The 19010-nt window shown below is 37.7% G+C and overlaps 1 protein-coding gene across 1 annotated transcript in view; it reads left to right on the top strand.

Moving 5' to 3' along the window:
* The window catches only part of TTN7 (Structural maintenance of chromosomes (SMC) family protein), a 263011-nt gene that overhangs the window by 89289 nt on the left and 154712 nt on the right, over positions 1-19010 (top strand). Inside the window, exons 6-9 of the mRNA XM_089458168.1 lie at positions 10697-10776; positions 10886-10964; positions 11058-11175; positions 11278-11453. Of these exons, the coding sequence (XP_089314294.1) occupies positions 10697-10776; positions 10886-10964; positions 11058-11175; positions 11278-11453 (453 nt within the window). The remainder of the gene's footprint in view (positions 1-10696; positions 10777-10885; positions 10965-11057; positions 11176-11277; positions 11454-19010) is intronic.

The raw sequence follows: 19010 nt of genomic DNA, 5'->3' as shown, positions 1-19010 counted from the left end.
TCGCTTTCCCAGTAGCTTCAAGCTCCTCACCCTTCGCTGCCATCTAGTTCAAAACGCATCAAGCGTTATTCTGTTGCAGCCCCTTGTCTGCTGCCATTGCTAAGACCTCCGTCGGATCTGCACTCCGCATCCTATCCGCTCTCCACTTGCCATCGCTTTTCCTCATTTCAATCGCAGCAATCCCTCATTGCTCCTTCGTTTTGCTCACACCCGCATCCTCTCGAGCTCTTTCTCCATCGCTGACAAACCCTTTGCAGTTCCCTCTTCATGGCCCGTGTGAGCTCCCCCGTGGTTCCCTTTAGTTGCTCTTTCCGCATTCCCTTCTGCAGTCTCCAAGCACTCCTCAACCTGCAGAAGCAACAACATAAACATTCAATTTCTCTTTATTTGTATACATGCGTTGGTTGGGTTAAGTTTCATTTTCGTTTACTTTAGGTTTGTATATAGTTAGCATTATAGCATATGTATTTTTTTAGTTTCATTAAATTTTAATCTAGGTTTGATTTTATTGGGTTTGGATTTCTTTTTTATTATTTTTATTTTCTTGTTTTTCGATTTTGTTTTGATCTTTTTCGATTTTGACTCTATTCTTTTTCTCTTCATTTTTACTTTTCTTTGTAATTTATGATTTTTATTTTTGACTTAAAAATCTAAAATATTTAAAATCTAAAAGTTAAAAAAATCTAAAAACCCTTTGTAGTTACCTCTCCCTGGCCCGCGTGAGCTCTCTCGTGGTTCCCTTCAACTGCTCTTTCCGCATTCCCTTCCGCAATCTCCAAGCGCTCCTCGACCTGCAGAAGCAACAACATAAACATTTGATTTCTCTTTATTTGTATACATGCGTTGGTTAGGTTAAGTTTCATTTTCGTTTAGTTTAGGTTTGTATATAGTTAAGATTATAACATATGTATTTTTTTAGTTTCATTTTCGTTTAGTTTAGGTTTGTATATAGTTAGGATTATAGCATATGTATTTTTTTAGTTTCATTAAATTTTAATTTAGGTTTGATTTTATTGGTTTTGGATTTCTTTTTTATTATTTTTATTTTCTTGCTTTTCGATTTTGTTTTGATCTTTTTCGATTTTGACCTTATTCTTTTTCTCTTCATTTTTTTTTGTTGTAATTTATGATTTTTATTTTTGACTTAAAAGATCCAAAATTTTTAAAAATCTAAAAGTTAAAAAATCTAAAAACATCAAAAAATTTCTAAACATTAAAAATCATAAAAAATTTAAAATTTCTAATCAAAATCCTAAAAATCTAAAAACCCTTAAAAACTAAAAAATAAAAAATGGAAGGGGCTTCATGTGATTTTGGAACTTTCTAATTTTTTAAAAATCAAAAGCATTTTTTTCGCATTTAAAGATTTTAAATTTTTTATGTGGCCTCTGGCCAATTAATTTTTTTAAAATTATTAAATCTTTTGATTTATTTTGGTCATGTTAAAAGGTCTTAATTAATCATCTACTATATTAAGTCTACTTTCATAAAGCTTAGCACATCAAAAAAGTTTTCCTCAGGACTAATCAAATTTGTCTTTATTTTTAAAAATTTCCTTCTTGGTGTCTTTTGTGCTAAGGATAAAATTTAAAAGAGAAATTTTGTGGTATCAACATTTTTATTTCTCTATAGTTAAACTCGCTTAAATTTTTTATATGTAAAGGTTAACTATAGTAAAGTGGTAAATTTTCCTAGATTTGGTTCACTAAGTATAAATCTTTTAATTCTAGGATGGAAATTGGTCAGCATTTAAATTTCATGGTTGTTTAAAGTATTTGGATCTCTAGAAATTTAATTGGTAGAATATCTTGCATCTATTGAAATCTATCATCATCACTTGAATTATTTGATGTGTGCTACAAGTTAGATATATTGCAAATATTTTCAAGTAATTGTTAAAGTGCTCTGTCGTGGAATTATAATAGATTGCACATCTTTGTTTCCTAAGCTGAGCATATTTTTGAGCATTTGTTGACATTGATATTAATTGCAAAGAAGTTTTTGTTCTCTTTGAGCTATACCTGTATCAGAAAGATTTGAAATAAGCTTGTGTTCTAATTATAATATCTTTAGGGGTTTAATTTTGAGTCTTCATTTAATAAAGTGAACATTTCATTTGGGTATTGGAAGTTTCTGCAACATAAGTGTTTTCCCATCCTCGAGTCTAACTTCATCTCATCTTCCGCTGCATTTACATATAAGTTAATTTGCATAGATAAAATTTACTTCCAAGCATAAGCTTGGTCGATAGAGAGATAAGTATCCATCAATCTTTGCTTGGGAACCCTGATTTAATAGTATTTAAAACGGTGACCTTACTGTCGTCAGAGCTACAACTCTCTGCACCGGGTATGTTAGAATTTCAGGAGAGGTATCGTTAATCACACTTTAGTGTGCTTCTCCTTATCTTCTCTCTGCCAATTACTACGAAGTTAGGCTCAACATAGAAAGGATTGAAGGATTCACATTTAGATAGGCATTTAACTAAAATTAACCAAGATTCTTGCATCTCACATTAGTCTTAGGATCTGCATTTCATATAAGATAATCTTTCATCTATGCAGTGATTGTTAATCGATTACTTGGTCTTAATTTCCATAGCAAGATCGTTGACTCCATAAGGCACTGGTATTAATCGTTTAAAATCTAATCAAATCCTAAGTCTTGCTAAATCTTAATCAAGTACTTGATCGCCTCATTGTGTCTCCTGAACTGGTTGGTTCCCAGCTAGTTCTTCTTCATTCCATTTTTTTCATAGGGCCCACCCCTCTTGGCTTGCTGTAGGGAGATAACTTAAATGGAGAGATTGGGGATCAAGGTGACAGCGCCCGATCTGAGCGTTGTCGCGGTGCCTAGACACTTTGTGCGACAACAACCTCATGTGGGGAAACCCTTTGATCAAGTCTTTTTATTATTCTTCAAAAGTTTAGTAGAGAGAGAGTACAATATACAAAATTCACTTGCCCAAACATAATCAAATTTGTCTAGTCAAACTTAAGTCAACAGGATCCCCTAACCAGAAAGTCAACGTTGGTCAACTTAGCAGAAATCTTTCTCCAAATCAACTCGGTCAAACCCAGTCAACTCGACCTCCAAGGATAGTCCGAATCAGCCCAAAACAATCTTGAAAATATCAGTCAAACTCGGTCAACGCAGAGTCAAACCTGCAATCAAACTTGCTGTGGTCAATGCTGGTCAAACAACACAGAAAATCTCGGTTTATGTGCCAAAGAATGTGGCCTACCCAAACAAAAATAATCGCAGAAAAATCGCAATCAAATAAGGTCAATGCTGCTCAGTCAACGTTGGTCAAACTTCCTCAATTTGGTCAACACTAGAAACATAAAATTGCAGTCAAACTTTGGATGTGTGGAGGAGAAGAAGGCTTCCCTGAAGTTGTAGACCCAATCAGATGAGGAGAGAGAGATATGTGTGTGAATGAATGATGTCCAAATGAGGTAGATGCACCTTCTATTTATATGCAACGTTGAGGATGAAAACACATGTCTTTTGGGCTTCTGAGCCTACATTAGTTTATTCGTCGACCTTGACAATTTGTCCATAAATGAAATAAAATCATAATTCCATTTGTACATGTCAGAATGAGATGATCTCTAGATCAATCCTACACCTCTCGGAAAGAGGAATCCAATACAAATATCAACTGCATCATATGAGCTCAATGAGGTGGAGTTTAGCCCTAGTTGCCAAATTTAACACTCCCTCTCAACTAAGAAGAACTCCACCTGCCAAATCATCTGTCAATCTGTACCATCTTTGACATCTCTGTTATACTCTGCTGTGCTGACCCATGAAGAAATAATGAAGAAGAAATGATCGAGAATGTTTCATACCATTCTCCACTGACCCAGTCTCCAAAGATTGAGAGTGTATCATACCACTTTCCACTGACCCGAAGTCAGTCTTCATTGATCCTAGATCAAATTCAAACATCCTAGCATGGGGAGTACGGTAGTAAACGATGTGTCCAGCAGTAGTACTATGGACCCTATCCTCATTTCCCTACTCATTGGCCAGATGAGAGGTACTTCCCATGAGTCGCAGACTGCATGGGTAGGATGTATCGACACGAGAAGGTGATGATTCGTAAACTTCCATGGATATTCCACAACACGGTTCGTCACAACATATATGATAATATTATATTAAAAATATGAGATTCTACACTATTACAGTTTTATTTAATTTCTAGATCTGTAAAATCAACTGTAATTAGTGCATGCATGTAAAAGTAAATCAAGTAAAAAAGTAGAGAACGACAAAATAGGCTCACACACATAATATACAAGATATGCTCTCTGGGAAACCCTTTCGGGAGAAAGCTTGGCTAGATGGTGAGGCCGCTTCGCTCTCTTTCTCTGTCTGGAAATATGGCTGCAAATACAAAGAAGTAATATCTGTGGCCTGTGGGCTGCTACAATGCACAAATCCTCTTTGTGTGCTCTACCTCCTATCTCTCCTAGCTATCTTTGTTCAACTATGAAACAAAATGTTCTCGAAAGAATGGAATGCCTCATCCTCCTTGTAACCCGGTTATAACACAACCTGATAGCTTACTAGTGGTTAAGTTTGACTACATCAACTCGTAACTAGAGTTACAAAATAAACTCTTCTAGAGTCTTTTACATCACAAACACGTGGCTAGCCCATTTTCCATGAATAATGGGGGCTGACGCGACATCCTCTCGAACCATAGGTGTGAAAATAAGATCAAATTCTGAGTGACATAACTTTTGCATACAGATTCTGATTGATGCGATTCTTGCACTGTTGGAAAACTTAACATGAAAAGGTGTTGCACTTTGCAACAAAGTTTTACCCCCAAAAAACATCGTTTGATGCCTCAAAATGCTCTCGGAAGGTTTCAGACCCCATTTCGCCAAACTGAGTCCTGTCAGTAAAAACGGTCTCGTGAGTTTATTCCTCTCCAAATGCATCGAGATGGATGACAAACAATATAATGATCCAATTCGGATCACACCTCCCCATTTTGGGAGGATTTTGGTCCCCAAAAGTTTTTATTGAATGTGGTGAGTAAATTTTTCCTCTGCCTTCTCTTAGCTTTCCGTGGAAGTTGTCCCTTTAACCCAATCTGCCAAAGCTTTTGTTGCCCTTGTGTTGTAGTTGTCGACCTCTTTTGCAAAACTGTATCTTCTGTCAACTCTGCTGGAGTATCTGGTGCCAAATCCTCCATAAAAGGTAGGACCTATTCATCTTCCTAATCTAGCATGGAAGGCTCATAGAGTTTCAAATTCTCTACATTTACAACTGAGTAAATGCGTATATATGGTGGTAAACTGAGTTGATAGGCATTATCACCCACCTTTTCTAGAATCTCAAAGGGACCAAACCTTAGAGCTTTGATTTTCTTACTAAGCCCCTGCAACCTCTCCTTGTTTAACTGTAGCCATACTCTGTCTCCCACCTTGAATGATTTCTCTGTTCTGTGCTGATCATGTTGAGCCTTATACTTCATCCGCGACTTCTGCAATGTTTCCTGTACTTGTAGATGGATCTGCCTGATCTTTTCTACAAATTTTTCAGCCCTCAAAGCATCTCTTGTAAGGTCTTCCTTCACTCCTCCTTACTGCCCATATGTAATATCCAAAGGTGAAGGTGGAAAATATCCAAAACAAGTTTCAAATGGGGACTTTCCTGTAGAAGTGTGCACTTCTCTGTTATAAGAATGCTGTATATATACTAGATTTTCATCCCAGGGCTTCAGATGCTTCTGGTTGCAACCCCTCAGAAGCTGCACCAAAGTCCTGTTGACTACTAAAGTCTGCTCATCTGTCTGTGGATGGAATGCTGTAGATCTCTTCAACTTCATGTGCAACTTCTCCGACAGTGTAGTCCAAAATGCACTGAGAAATCTTGTATCCCTGTCTGAAATGAAAGTGTACCTAGACCTGTCCAAAGAACAAGTTTGCTGCTTCTTATCCGTTGATGGTCTTTTTACATGGCATCAAAACACACATCTGATTGAACCTGTCAACTACCACGAACAGGTAGTCATGTCCCTCCCTGGTTGTCAGTATACCTTCCACAAAGTCCATGGAAATGCTCTCGAGGATGAGTAGGTACAGGTAAGGGATGATATAGACCTTGTTTCCTGTTGCTCGAATTGCTGGTACAACAAAGCATACATCCTCTTATGAACCTAGCTACATATTCTTCCATCTTGGGCCAATACACATACCTCTGTAAGTTAGCCAAGTTCTTCCCTACACTAAAGTGCCTTGCAAACTTGGAGGTGTGAGCCTCTCTAATCAATTGCAAACGCTCACCTTTAGGAACACATAGCTTATCTAGCCTGTATAGTAACCCATCTTGGAGATGGTAGTCAACGGTGCTGTCGCCATCGTGCACATGAATCTGACTCTGCAATTGCTGATACACCTCCTTGAAGTCCTCATCTTCTGAGAATGTTGCCCTCACAACTAAGGGCAAGAAGAAGAAGAAGGGGTCCATGGGTGGGGCCAATCAACAGAAGGGAGAACAAGAGTCCAAGAAGGACATGAAGTAAGATGCTTAGCTTGTCATAAGATGGGTCATTATGCCTTTCAGTTTCCCAACAAGAGGGAGAAGAAGAAAGATGTTGCAGCATCAACCAAGGTGGATGAGTTTTTGACCAAGTTTGATACAAAGTTTGCTTTAGTGGTGAGTCTTGCCACTAGTGTTGCTTCCTCTAGTGTGTGGCTTGTAGACATTGTTCTTTTTTTATGGCATAATATGATCTCACAAGTCAAGAACAATAATCATCTAGAGGAGCTCGCCTTTATAGTTTTATCTTTAACGACTAGATGATGGTTAGTTTGACCTCTCTCTAGGAAGATAATTTACTTGTCATACACATGTTGGAGAATAAATAATAATTTTTGATAAAAATATTTAATTAGAATGCTTTTTTAAATAATTAAGGTGGTTGACTTGACTCACAAGACCCTTTGTATTCCAACATTTCCTTTTGCGTTGATTTTGAAGTGGAAGAAAAGATGAAAAGTAGTCAATTGTGCTTAATGGCTTCCTTGGATTCCCAACGGCCCTCTTAAATGAGTGCCTGAAAGTTTGACTTGGTCCATAGTAATTTGAATCGCTTGAAGAAGAATTCGGTTTGGGTGAAGAAGGAACCTTTTGACTTTGCAACAACTAGAAATTTGTCCACTTGCTAACCTTTGGTCCATAGGACTTCCAATATTCCACCTTGACCCTTGCAACAACTAGTATTGTCATCAAACAACTAGTTTATTCGACCCCAATGACCAGGACAACTCGACGTGGCACCTCGTCACTTGGTTCTATAATGTCTCAATGAAGTTTGCATATGTCACATGGGTTTGCTGAGATTTGCCTTTATTTGACCGGAAGTTGGTCTCATTAACCCCAACAGTGCCATGCGTTGCCACATCATCAGCCTCTCTGCCACGCCATCATGCCTTGGCACAATTGCTAGATCTTTAACGCCCTTACGACTTTGGGGAAGTTGAAACATGGTTTTTGTTCCTCTCTTTTTGAAGACCAATTTTGATTCAATGCATGCACCATTTTGACAAATCTTGCCCTTGTTTTGCCACTTGGAAGCCACTTGTACCATTTGACCACCCGTAATTGCACCACGTCTTCATTGTTTAGAAAAATTTCAATGTGGCATGTTATCCTCATGAATCTGAGCATTTTGGGACCATGTGGATTTTTTGACTTTTGGGGCCACTTGCATCGGGAAATGCGAAGTGCCTCGCTGTGATGTGAGAAATTTTTGAGGAATACTGCACCAAGGCCAAGGTTTCATATAAACTCAATGACTCATAACCATGTGGTAAGACATAGGTGCACCTTGATGTAGGATGGATTGGCTATTACATCGGTGATCGACCTTACATAAGCAAGTCTCCTCTAAAAGCATGAGTCCCCCCAATATCCATCCGAAATCCCCCGATCCTATATAGGGCAATGAGACCAAGGACTTAACTGTAAAGGATAGGCCATGGCCAAACATCACAAGGTCTAGGATTCTTAATACAATAGCTCAGATGGTTGTTACAAGGCTTTAGATTTGTGACCTTGGGCTCTCAAGGGTGATAAATGCAATGTGAAAAAGTATGTGTACACGTGCTGACATGAGGGATAACAGGTCCTTTTGTGTTTGTGGTTGACCGTTGTTGGATTGGATGTGGTTAGTGTTCTTCGATTTGTCTATGTTTGGGATTTTGCTTGGGATTTTTCAATTTGAATTGGCTTTGTTTGATGTTTCTTGATATGTGTCTTCCCTTTTCCTAACGATATGACAAGTTTTTTCCCTTTGTGCCTCAACCCGTGCTTGTCTCACTCAGTTTAGCAGCATTGTGTCCATTTTTGCTTTGCACCTCAACCACTGTATGCATGGTTATCAGGTCCTCCCCTGGGGCTACTGCTCTTATGTCGCGTCCTTGATACCTCATACACATCTCGAGTACTTTCCTTCTGCAGCTTTTTCATTGAGTGCCCTTCTCTGCAGCCATTTTTTCTCGTTATGTCTCCTGCAAATAACTTGTTTGATGCATTTACCTTCGTGATAGGTTCTGTGCCTTGTCCATGCCCTGATTGCGGCTGCTTCTGTTCACAAATTCAGTGCCACTAGTGCCATCATTCTTATGCCCGTTGCAGGTCTTGGTCTGGACAAATCATGGCCTTCTTCTGTGTGCTTTGTGAGCTCTGCATACAAATCAACTTGCTGCTTGTATCCTATCTGTTTTTGCCTTTCCACAAGCATCCTTTCTTGTAGTCAATGCACATTTCCATTGACTTTCCAGCCTGAATTTATGTCGCCGTGTTGGCTGGTGTGTGCACCACAAGATTCCCTACAGTCACAAATAATCTTCTCTTGCTCCAGTCATGCTTAGTTTGTTGTTCAAAAATATTTTTGAACATGTTTTTTAAGTTTTACTATAGGGACTTTATTAATATTAAAGTCTCGATTAAAAACTAAACTTTTGTCTTATTTGGCCTGCCCTTGCCTAATTTTCTAGAGTTGGCTTGTGTGTGAGCACTGCATCTTCTGTTCTCTTATCATTGCCTTTCCTAGGCGTTTCACCTATGTTCTCCGCAAATGCTTACTGTAGCTCTAATACAATGTCAGTAAAATAAGACATAAAATTCACAATACAAGAGAGAGAAAGATAAAGTTGATTTATCCTTCAGAATGGCAGATGTCAATACATACTGTTGAAACAATGTACATTACCAAAATCTTGTACAACTACTTTATTAATTGGACATGACCTAGCCTATTAGTGAGTTGACATTAATTTGACATGTTACTTAAATATGTTAAGACAATTTATAAATGCAAACTGCAATATAAGAGAGAAGGATAAATTGGATTTATTCTTCAATATGGTGGATGTTGATACATATGTAGATATTTTAAAATTCTGGAATTTGAAGATTTCATATCTTTGCTAGAGGTTTCCTGGGTCTAGACCCTGTGAACTTTCAGATTTACGGCTCCTATGAAATGTGATAAAACAACAGCAAAATGGACAATATTTCACCTCTTAACAATCCCAATCAACAAGGCAATCCAAGAGAAAAGGTTCCAATTATATGCCAACAGGTGTCGGCCCTGCAGGTCAATCTTATCATGCATAAACCAGATCTGCAAATCACTTAATGCAACACAAATTGCAGCAGTAAGTGTGTGCCATCTTCTTCAATATTATTGTTAAAATCCTTAACAATTTCAATCATAACTTATGTGAAATCAGTAAGAAATACAAGTGCTAGAAATTACCAAACCATGGAGAAATTGATAGCTGAAAATCAAATTTAGAATAAGATAATTTTGGACAGTTGAAAACATAAACAAGAGAATTTGGAGAGTTGAAAACTTCATATATAAGGATAGGGTTCATGTACATACCATAGCCTTATTCTCAAGCTAGTACAATCCTTTAGCTCTCCTAAACCCTGCTTAGGGAAAGTCCAGGAAACCCGAACTCCATCAAAGATATTCCACAAGGTAGCATCAACAGCAGCAAGCCTTCGGCAAGATATCTCATCTTCTTCTTCATTTCAACAAGTACAAGCAAGGGTTTCATTGGAAAACGTTTTGTAAAATGTCTGCAAGTGATGAAACATTCAAAAGCTCCAAGCAAGAATCCCCTGTATATCCATGACAAGAGAGAAAAAGTACAAGGATGAAGTATAGAGATTTATATTTTACTGAAGCAGAGCTGGTGGTGAAAATTTTAAATATTTAAAAAATGTTTAGATCCTTGGAACACTGGAGTATCTAGAGATTATTGGTACTGTTTACATTCTGTGGCTCTTGGGTTTTGTTTTGGTGATCTTTTGACAATTGTACCGACCTGGGGTTATTGGAGGATAAATTCATATGATAATACATAAAAAATTTGATCATTTAAAATGTCAGTTTTCATTCTAGTTAAAGCTTAATTGCATAAAGTGGAGTGTTTTCTGGAGGCTATGTTATTTCTTCAGCATGAATGTGATCACTAGTTCATGATAAACGTTGAAAACATATTGATGAAGTTTTTAGATGTCTGGAAGCTCCATTGGTTATCAGCTTATCATAGTTCAGAAAATGGACTTTCCTGATATGATTGTTTGCTGTTACTAGAATGATAGCTGATCCTAACTACACCTCAAAATTGATTGTACATATTTATTATGCTAGGTTGACAGGGAGGAAGTGCGTTTGCGAAGGACTATTGGTTTGAAAAAGGATGAGTACTTTTTGGATAAGAAACATATCACGTAGGGTGAAGGCTTCTCTTTGCTGGGCGTATTTCAGTGTATTTATAAAAATGTGCATTCAATTTTCTTGTGATGCTCAACTAAGAAAATTATCAAAAACAATCCGCAGGAAGACAGAGGTTATGAATCTGTTAGAAAGTGCTGGGTTTTCTCGCTCAAATCCATACTATGTTGTGCAACAGGGAAAGGTATACTGTTGAGCTTTGCTGCAGGTACCAGTGTGTTTAGCTTATACATATTTGCTTTTGAAGGCTGACTCATTCCCTGACTTATTTGTACAGATAGCTTCCTTAACATTAATGAAGGACTCAGAACGATTGGATTTGCTCAAGGAAATAGGGGGCACCCGTGTATATGAGGAACGACGCAAGGAAAGTTTAAAAATTATGCAGGAAACTGGTGTGTAACTTTTTTTTTGGAATTTTTCATTTTCATTGAAATAATTGAATTAGTAGGCTTGGATTCTCATTTGTTTTGTTTATGTATCCCTGTTTTTCTTAGAAAACAAGAGGAAACAAATTATTGAAGTTGTTCAGTATATTGAGGAAAGATTAAAGGAACTTGATGAAGAGAAAGAGGAACTGAAAAAATACCAGCAATTGGACAAGCAACGAAGGTCACTGGAGTATACTATTTTTGAAAAGGAATTGCAGGATGCAAAGACAAAACTAGAGGAGGTCAGTTGAGCTTCATTTTCATATATACAAGTAGTTTCTGTAATTGAAATTGTACTGACTAACATATCAACTTTCACTGATGTATATCGCTAGATGAAACTTTTGTGGAAATTGTTTTATTGGAATAGAATGGTACAGAGTGCCACTCTGGTCTCTAAGGATATTTTCCTATTTCTATGCAACACATGGATTTATATGTTTTCTTGCCTCTGTATAGAGTATAATCCAATTTCTATTGGTTGTATCCGACTTCTAACTGTGCAAATATATTTGGTTCCTTTAATTTTCATTCATAGCGCTGTCCTTGCAAGAAGATTATTGTGCTTTTCTTGCTGGCATTGTTTGCTTTATTTGTTATGTGTTTTGTTGATAATCTTGAGGTTTAATTCTCCAACTTCAGCATTTATCGAGGTGTTGCTTTTGCACTCTTGCATTGTACCTTATCTCACTGGATGTACCTTTTAGTCCTGTTGACCTACCTTTGTGGTTGTTTGGAGTGTTGCATGACTCGTACTTGTATAAGACTCGTTTGGCTATTGACTCGGCGACTCGTATAAGAATCGAGAATGACCCGTATAAGACTTGTATAAGACTCGGCAAAATAAAACTCAAAATAAGACTCCCTTTCGCTCCACCTGATCTCAAAAAAGAAAAGAAAAGAAAAGAAAATCGAAACTTGCTAGCAGGGACCGGTCTTATATGGGTGTGTACGAGTTTGATACGAGTCGTATTCGAGTCAATGGGTCAACGCGAGTCTTATGCAAGTCAGTGCGGGTAAGGGTCTTATGTGCAGGTTCTATGCGAGTAACCTGTTTTGGCATATGACTCGCCAAGACCCGCGAGTTTTAAAGGGTCTTATAAGGGCCGTGCTTCACTGGTTATTTGTCAGGCATTAATAAAGTTATCCTATCTTATTCCATATCATCGTGTCTAGGAACTTATGGTAAAGTATGACCTTATCTTTTTTGTTCCCAGAATTTAACTTGCTAATACTTCATCCTTTTTGTGGTTAGTGTGGAATCATGGGTTATAAACATGTAAAAGCTTTTATGTCTTTGATGTCTTAAGTGGGTCAAAACTGTCACCTTGTTTCCATCTATCTAATTGCTTTAACATCAAAATAATGTGACATACCTAACATCATTTGTGTTCTGTTGAGGAAATGGGATACTTCTATAGAACACCAAATTCACACGAACTTGTTGCCCTGATACCACTGCATTGTACAAAGTTGCATAATTAAACTCTATGTTTGTAACCTGCATTCTTATATCTATTTCATGGACAATTACAGAATACCATTGACCATGACCAATTAATCCACTGCCCACGAGTATAATTAGACATCTCAGCACATAAATCCCAGTTCTATTCATACATTAAATAATATTGTTGACACATGGGCAACTGTAGTAGCATTCCTATACAAAATTTAATTACTAGTCTGTTCCAGGAGTGAAGTGAACAAAACTCTAGAGGTGATGCAACCACTCAACTAGTTTGAAAATGGCCTCTATCTGAAAGAGGTGAACTGCAAACTCTGCTTAAAAGATCGGGTGAGGAACTTGCTCTTGTTTCTGATGATGTGACAAAGCACAAGGGTCTAGACTCTTTTGGTGTGGATCCTGCACCTCCAGACTGTAGAAAACTATGGTTTGAATGCTATAGTCCATGGGGTTCAATTTGCATGAGATGTCCTGTGAATAGTTTGAGAGAGACATTTCCTCTCGAAGGGCCAGACATCCATACTTCTTGTTAACTTGGGGTTGCTGTAATATCCAAAGGAAGTAATTGCCCATAGGGTTTTACTTTTGACTAGGGTTTTCCAAATACATCAGAAAGGACTATGTAACAGCAATGCATATTTATTCAGCAGTAGGTATCCTTCTATGTATACATGAATATAAAAATTTTCCCCAGAAATACGATTCTCCAATCAGATCACAACAATTAGGGCTGACTGCCCACTAAAAGTGAATAGGTCCAACCAATAATCCACCACTGAATTGTAATTGTCACAATTATTAAACCAATATCCAACTGTCACTATGCTATACAGTCCAATCCAAAAGTTACTACACTAATTTACTAATCACTGTGCTGTCCTGAGATTCTGTACTTAGGAGGCTAAATCGTCTTCCTGTGGGTAGCCGCAGAGAAACTTTACCAGCTGCAGGATTACCCTCGACTGCTATGGAGAACTGTGCGGAGACCACAACAGGTTGCTGTAGGAATAGCCAATCGCCCAGTGTTGAGCTGTTGCTACAGTGCAGGTTTGCTCCCTCAAGATTCAATCCAGAAGTGCTGGTTGTCCCTGAGTAGAACCCAATTTCTCCGCTGTGGTTAGCCCTAGAAGGGCTGAGTGGCAAGCCTCTGATCTTTGAAACACAGTATCTGTCTAATCTGGCTAATTTGCTGTCTCTCTGTGCCTGGGGCGATCCTCAAACTGCGCCTTTGCTGCCCTTAAATAACCTCAGACTGCCCTCACAAGCCGCAGACTGAATCCTTCAGTTGGCTGAACATCTGCTTGATGTGCCAAATCAATTAACAATAGACTATCCCAGATAAATGATAACAGAATGGATGAAGAGGGATGACTGACTAGGGTAGAATCTTTTGCCACCGAAATCAGTAGAGACTAGCTAGGGTGGGATCACCTTCACCGAAACTAGACAAGGAGAAGGGGTCTTAAGACCCTCAAAACCTCAGCTCACAGAAAGCAGAAGTATTCAATCCAAATTCAATGATGATCAATTTATTCTTTCGTTCTTTTATATATAGATTCCTCATGGGGTTTTCTCTAATGTGGGGTTACAAGTGCAACCCCCAATTTGGGGTTTTTGCCCCAGCTACCCTGCCATTTACCTGGGGTTGCCCCAAAACATTGGATAATGGGGTTGGATAGGCTACTTCGTCCTCCTTTGGCCAATTAATTGGAAGGGGACATTGCAAGTAGAGAGCTTGCCTCAAGTCAAATTGAGGACTTTAAAGCTAAACCAAAATAAATGTGTACAATGTGATAATCTCTATCTGCAAACCCTAGAAGTAGAAATTAAATTTTGACAAAGTTTGTTTAAGCAGTTGGAGATCAACTGTTAATGCTTGAAGACTAGAGAAAATAGAAATAGCATGTAACGAACAAGGTTCGTATATGCAGCAATAATCTTCAGAATATTTCGAAGACGAAGACATCTATTGTAGGACAAGTAATTGTATATTGAATATTGTATAAAAGAATTGATGCGACGATGATTACAAATGAGGGTGATGGCCTACTTATATACCTAGGCATATATCTCTTCACCAACGGTCATGTCCTTAGGGACATATCTCTTCATTCACTAATTTCTAGTTAATTAATCATTATTTATTATTGTTGTTTACATTATTTGTATTATTTTGTATATATTTTATTCATAACATTGAGTTTCTCTTCAAAAAGATTTGTCCTCAAAGCTTACTGATGAGAGGGTTTGATCTCTTTTCCTGTTTTGAATATCTTCTCGCCTATATACTTTCATCTTCGTTGATACAAGGCGATATGATCCTCTGAGTGATAAACAAAATTGTCAGAGTGAGAATGGATCTGACCATCCAAGATTAATCTTCTGTGGAATCTTCCGAAGACGAAGACATCCATTGTAGGACAAGTAATTGTATAGTGAATATTGTAGAAAAGAATTGATGCCATGATGATTACAAATGAGGGTGATTGCCTACTTATATACCTAGGCATATATCTCTTCACCAATGGTCATGTCCTTAGGGACATATCTCTTCATTCACTAATTTCTAGTTAATTAATCATTATTTATTATTGTTGTTTACATTATTTGTATTATTTTATATATATTTTATTCGTAACATTGACTCTCTCTTCAAAAAGCTTTGTCCTCAAAGCTTACTGATGAAAGGGTTTGATCTCTTTTCCCGTTTTGAATATCTTCTCGTCTCAGTACTTTCATCTTCGTTGAAACAAGACGATATGATTCTTTGAGTGATAAACAAAATTGTCAGACTGAGAATGGCTCTGACCATCTAAGATTAATCTTCTGTGGAATCTTTCGATCACTAGAATTTTGTACTGAATTGTTATCATAACACTCGATTCTGCAAACATCAATATTCCTTGGAACATAAATCTGTTGTTTCCATTCTGAATGGTTCAAATATATATATTGACTTAGTTGTCTGTTGTTATAGTTTGGATGTCGATGTGGAGTTCTTCTGGTTGGATTTTCCCTTATCATGTGTGTGGCAGTTTCTTGATTTACTTAAGGTACTGTTGTTATTGAGTTGGCTAATGAATCATCACTTGCAATTTCCATTGTTTGAACTGCAACATCTGAATATGTTTTTCCTTCCACTGGTTTGTCATTTTCTTGAGTTGTGATATTGATTGCATCGATGTTTGTATCTTTTTCTTCAACGTGGACTGAAGACTTAGACAATTCTTTCGTGATAAATTCTTCTAATTTGTTGTTCAATGATTTCTTATGATTTTTAAGTTTCTTAATTTGAGTGAGCAAACTCTGATTATGATTTTTGAGACGTAAGAGTTCTTCATTTTCTGAGTCAACCTTACTTGGACATTCAAACTTCTCATCTTTTAAACACTTAATTTGTTCCAATAATTTTTTATTAAGGTTTTTTAAGCGTAAATTTTCCTCTTCCTTCTCTGATAGATTTTCGTTGAGCTTCTTGTCGAAACTTTCTTTTTCTTTTTCTTGTTCTAGTTTGTGCTTCTTAGTTTCACATTTTAAGACTTCTGTAAGTAGTTTTTGGATATGATCTTTTAAACAAAAATTTTCTTCGTTTTTATTGGGTATGACCTCCCCAAGCTCTTTTTGCTTCTCTGATATTGTGTTTTGATTATTTTGAGGCATCAATTTCATAACATCTTTAAAGTCCTCTGATGAGGGCATTATCAATTTTGACTTCATTGTCATGTCTCGGAAATGTGATCCCCCTCTTTATAAGAAAACATCAATTTTTTTTTGTCTGTTTTTAACATTAACATACCCAATTCTTTAAACCAAGGTTGACCAAGAATTATGTCAACCTCTCTGTCATACTTAGTTGCGACACGAAATTGAGATATGTAATCATAATGATCTACTGCCACTTGTAAATCATTAATTTCTATTGTTTCGCCTACATTGACATCTGAAATTAACAGTTGATTTGCGAAATTAATATTTATGTAATTTTTTGTCATTGCTTATACTGATAGCGATATTTTTTTTTTTTTGAAGAAATTTGAAGAAATTTCAACCCCCACTCTGGTTATTAGTTTTCCTGATCACTCCATGCATTTAGTTTTAAATCCAGGTATGATAAAATTTTTAAAATCTGGAAATGACAATAATTTCTGAAAACACAAATTTAGAGATTTCACCACTGGTTTTCCCCAAGAGTTGTAGGGGGTTTTTCCATGGTCACATAGACCAAAAATCACTTCGTTATTTTCTGTGTCGCTGTCATAATTTTGCCGTGTTTTATTTCTGCGATTTCAACAGTTGTGAAATCTCTAAATTTGTGTTTTCAGAAAATATTGTCATTTCTAGATTTTGGAATTTTTATCATGCTTGGATTTAAAACTAAATGCATGGAGTAATAAGGAAAACTGATAACCGGAGTGGGGGTTGAAAATTCTTCAAATTTCTTCATGGTATCAGAGCTTGGTTGGCTGAAAAGTGCAGTTTGGGACAACAAAGTGAAAATTACAGCAAGCTGATTTTTACACAGAAAACAGAAACCTTTACCACTTATTTGAAAATTTTAGTTTGGTAGGAAAGTGAAACATGTCATTGGGTTTGAGAGTGGAAGACAGGTTGGATGGGCAGAACAACTACAGTGCATGGAAGGAGGGACGCTAGAGCATCTTTGAGGAGTAGAAGTCTGGGGCATTATGGTAAATACCACACAGAACTCAGTGGTTGTACCTGTTGACTCTGTACAGTTGGCAGAGTTTAACAAAAAGAATGCTAAGGCAAAAAGATTGATTCTGGAAGGAATCAAAGACCATGTCATTCCTCATGTTAGAGGAAAGACTTATGCACATGAGATATGGACAACCTTGACCAGTTTTTACCAGAGCTCAAATGAAAATAGAAAAATGGTCTTAAAGGAGAAATTGAAGGCCATTAAAATGGCTTAGACTGACAATGCTACAACATATCTGACAAAGATTTCTTCAGTGAGAGATGAGTTGGCTGCCGTAGGTGAGATCATTGCACCCACTGAATTGGTCAAGATTGCTTTGAATGGTCTTTCCAAGACTTGGGAGAATTTTGTGGATGACATTGTTGCAAAGGGAAAACCTTCCAGATTGCGAGAGGTTGTGGAATGATTGCATTCAGAATGAGATCAGAAAGAACCATATTGGGGCAGCCAAACAGGTGGAGGAGGATGACAATGTGGTGTTGTTAGTAAGAGGCAAGAAGGGCAGAGCAAAGAAGCAAGCTTCCAACAATGGAGGCAAAGGCAAAGGTAAAGGCAAGCAACAAAACAAGGAGAAAGACTATTCCAAAGTCAAATGTTGGAATTGTCAAAAGTTGGGACACTATGCTGTTGTGTGTCTGGAGAAGAAGAACAAGAAAGGGAAAGACAAACCCATGACAACTTTTGCAGAGATAGAGAGCTTCTCAGAGAGCATTGATCGGGAGTTTGGGTTCATAGCTTGTGAGGCCACTAGTGCAGGATCACCTGCCATACAGGTTTAGAGGGAGTGTGCATTCCCCGCTACTAGTAGAGCATCTTCTAGCATTTGGTATGTTGACAGTGGTGCTTCCCGCTACATGACAGGAGTCAGAGAGTACTTCTCAGAGCTTTCAGAGGGTGATACTGATATGGAAGTAGTACTTGGTGATGACAACATTGTTAGAGCAGTCGGTGTGGGGACATTGACATTTGATAGGGGACCCAAACCTCCCTTGAAAGTGTCAGTTGATCTATATGTGCTTGGAATGAAGAAGAACCTGATATGCGTCTCATCACTTGAGGACAGAGGGTATGATGTGTTGTTCAAGAGAGGGCAGGTGCTTATATATCCTAGGGGAACTCCAACTTCTTCATCTAGAGAGATTGGTGTGCGCCATGCCAAGGTGTACAAGTTCTCATTCCAGCCCCCGAGACATGACCGACAACAGATCTAGCAGTTCAGAGTTGTGTGAGAGTTGGCACCGCAGGATGGGGCACATGTATCATGGGGCCTTGAGTACATTGCAGGAGATCACCACTAGTGTGTCAGATTTCAGTTCTGATCACCTTGATGTATGCAGAGGATGTGCTATGGGGAAGTTTGCCAACTCCCCTTTTCCCATCAGTGACAATAGAGCGACCAGGATCCTTGACTTGATTCATACCATGTGAGTGGTCTGATGTCTCATGTATCCTTGAGTGGCTATGAGTACTATGTTTTGTTCATTGATGACCACACCAGGAAGACATGGATTTATTTCTTGAAGTCCAAGAGTGAGGTCTTCAAGCGGTTTCAAGAGTTCAAAGCTCTTGTGGAGACCGAGACAAGTAGGAAGATCAAGGTCCTCAGGTCGG

Source organism: Pinus tabuliformis, chromosome 7 (assembly GCF_031772625.1).
Source record: "Pinus tabuliformis cultivar Carrire ecotype Pingquan chromosome 7, CPIR1, whole genome shotgun sequence".
NCBI lineage: Eukaryota > Viridiplantae > Streptophyta > Pinopsida > Pinales > Pinaceae > Pinus > Pinus tabuliformis.
This window is presented reverse-complemented; position numbering and strand designations above follow the sequence as displayed.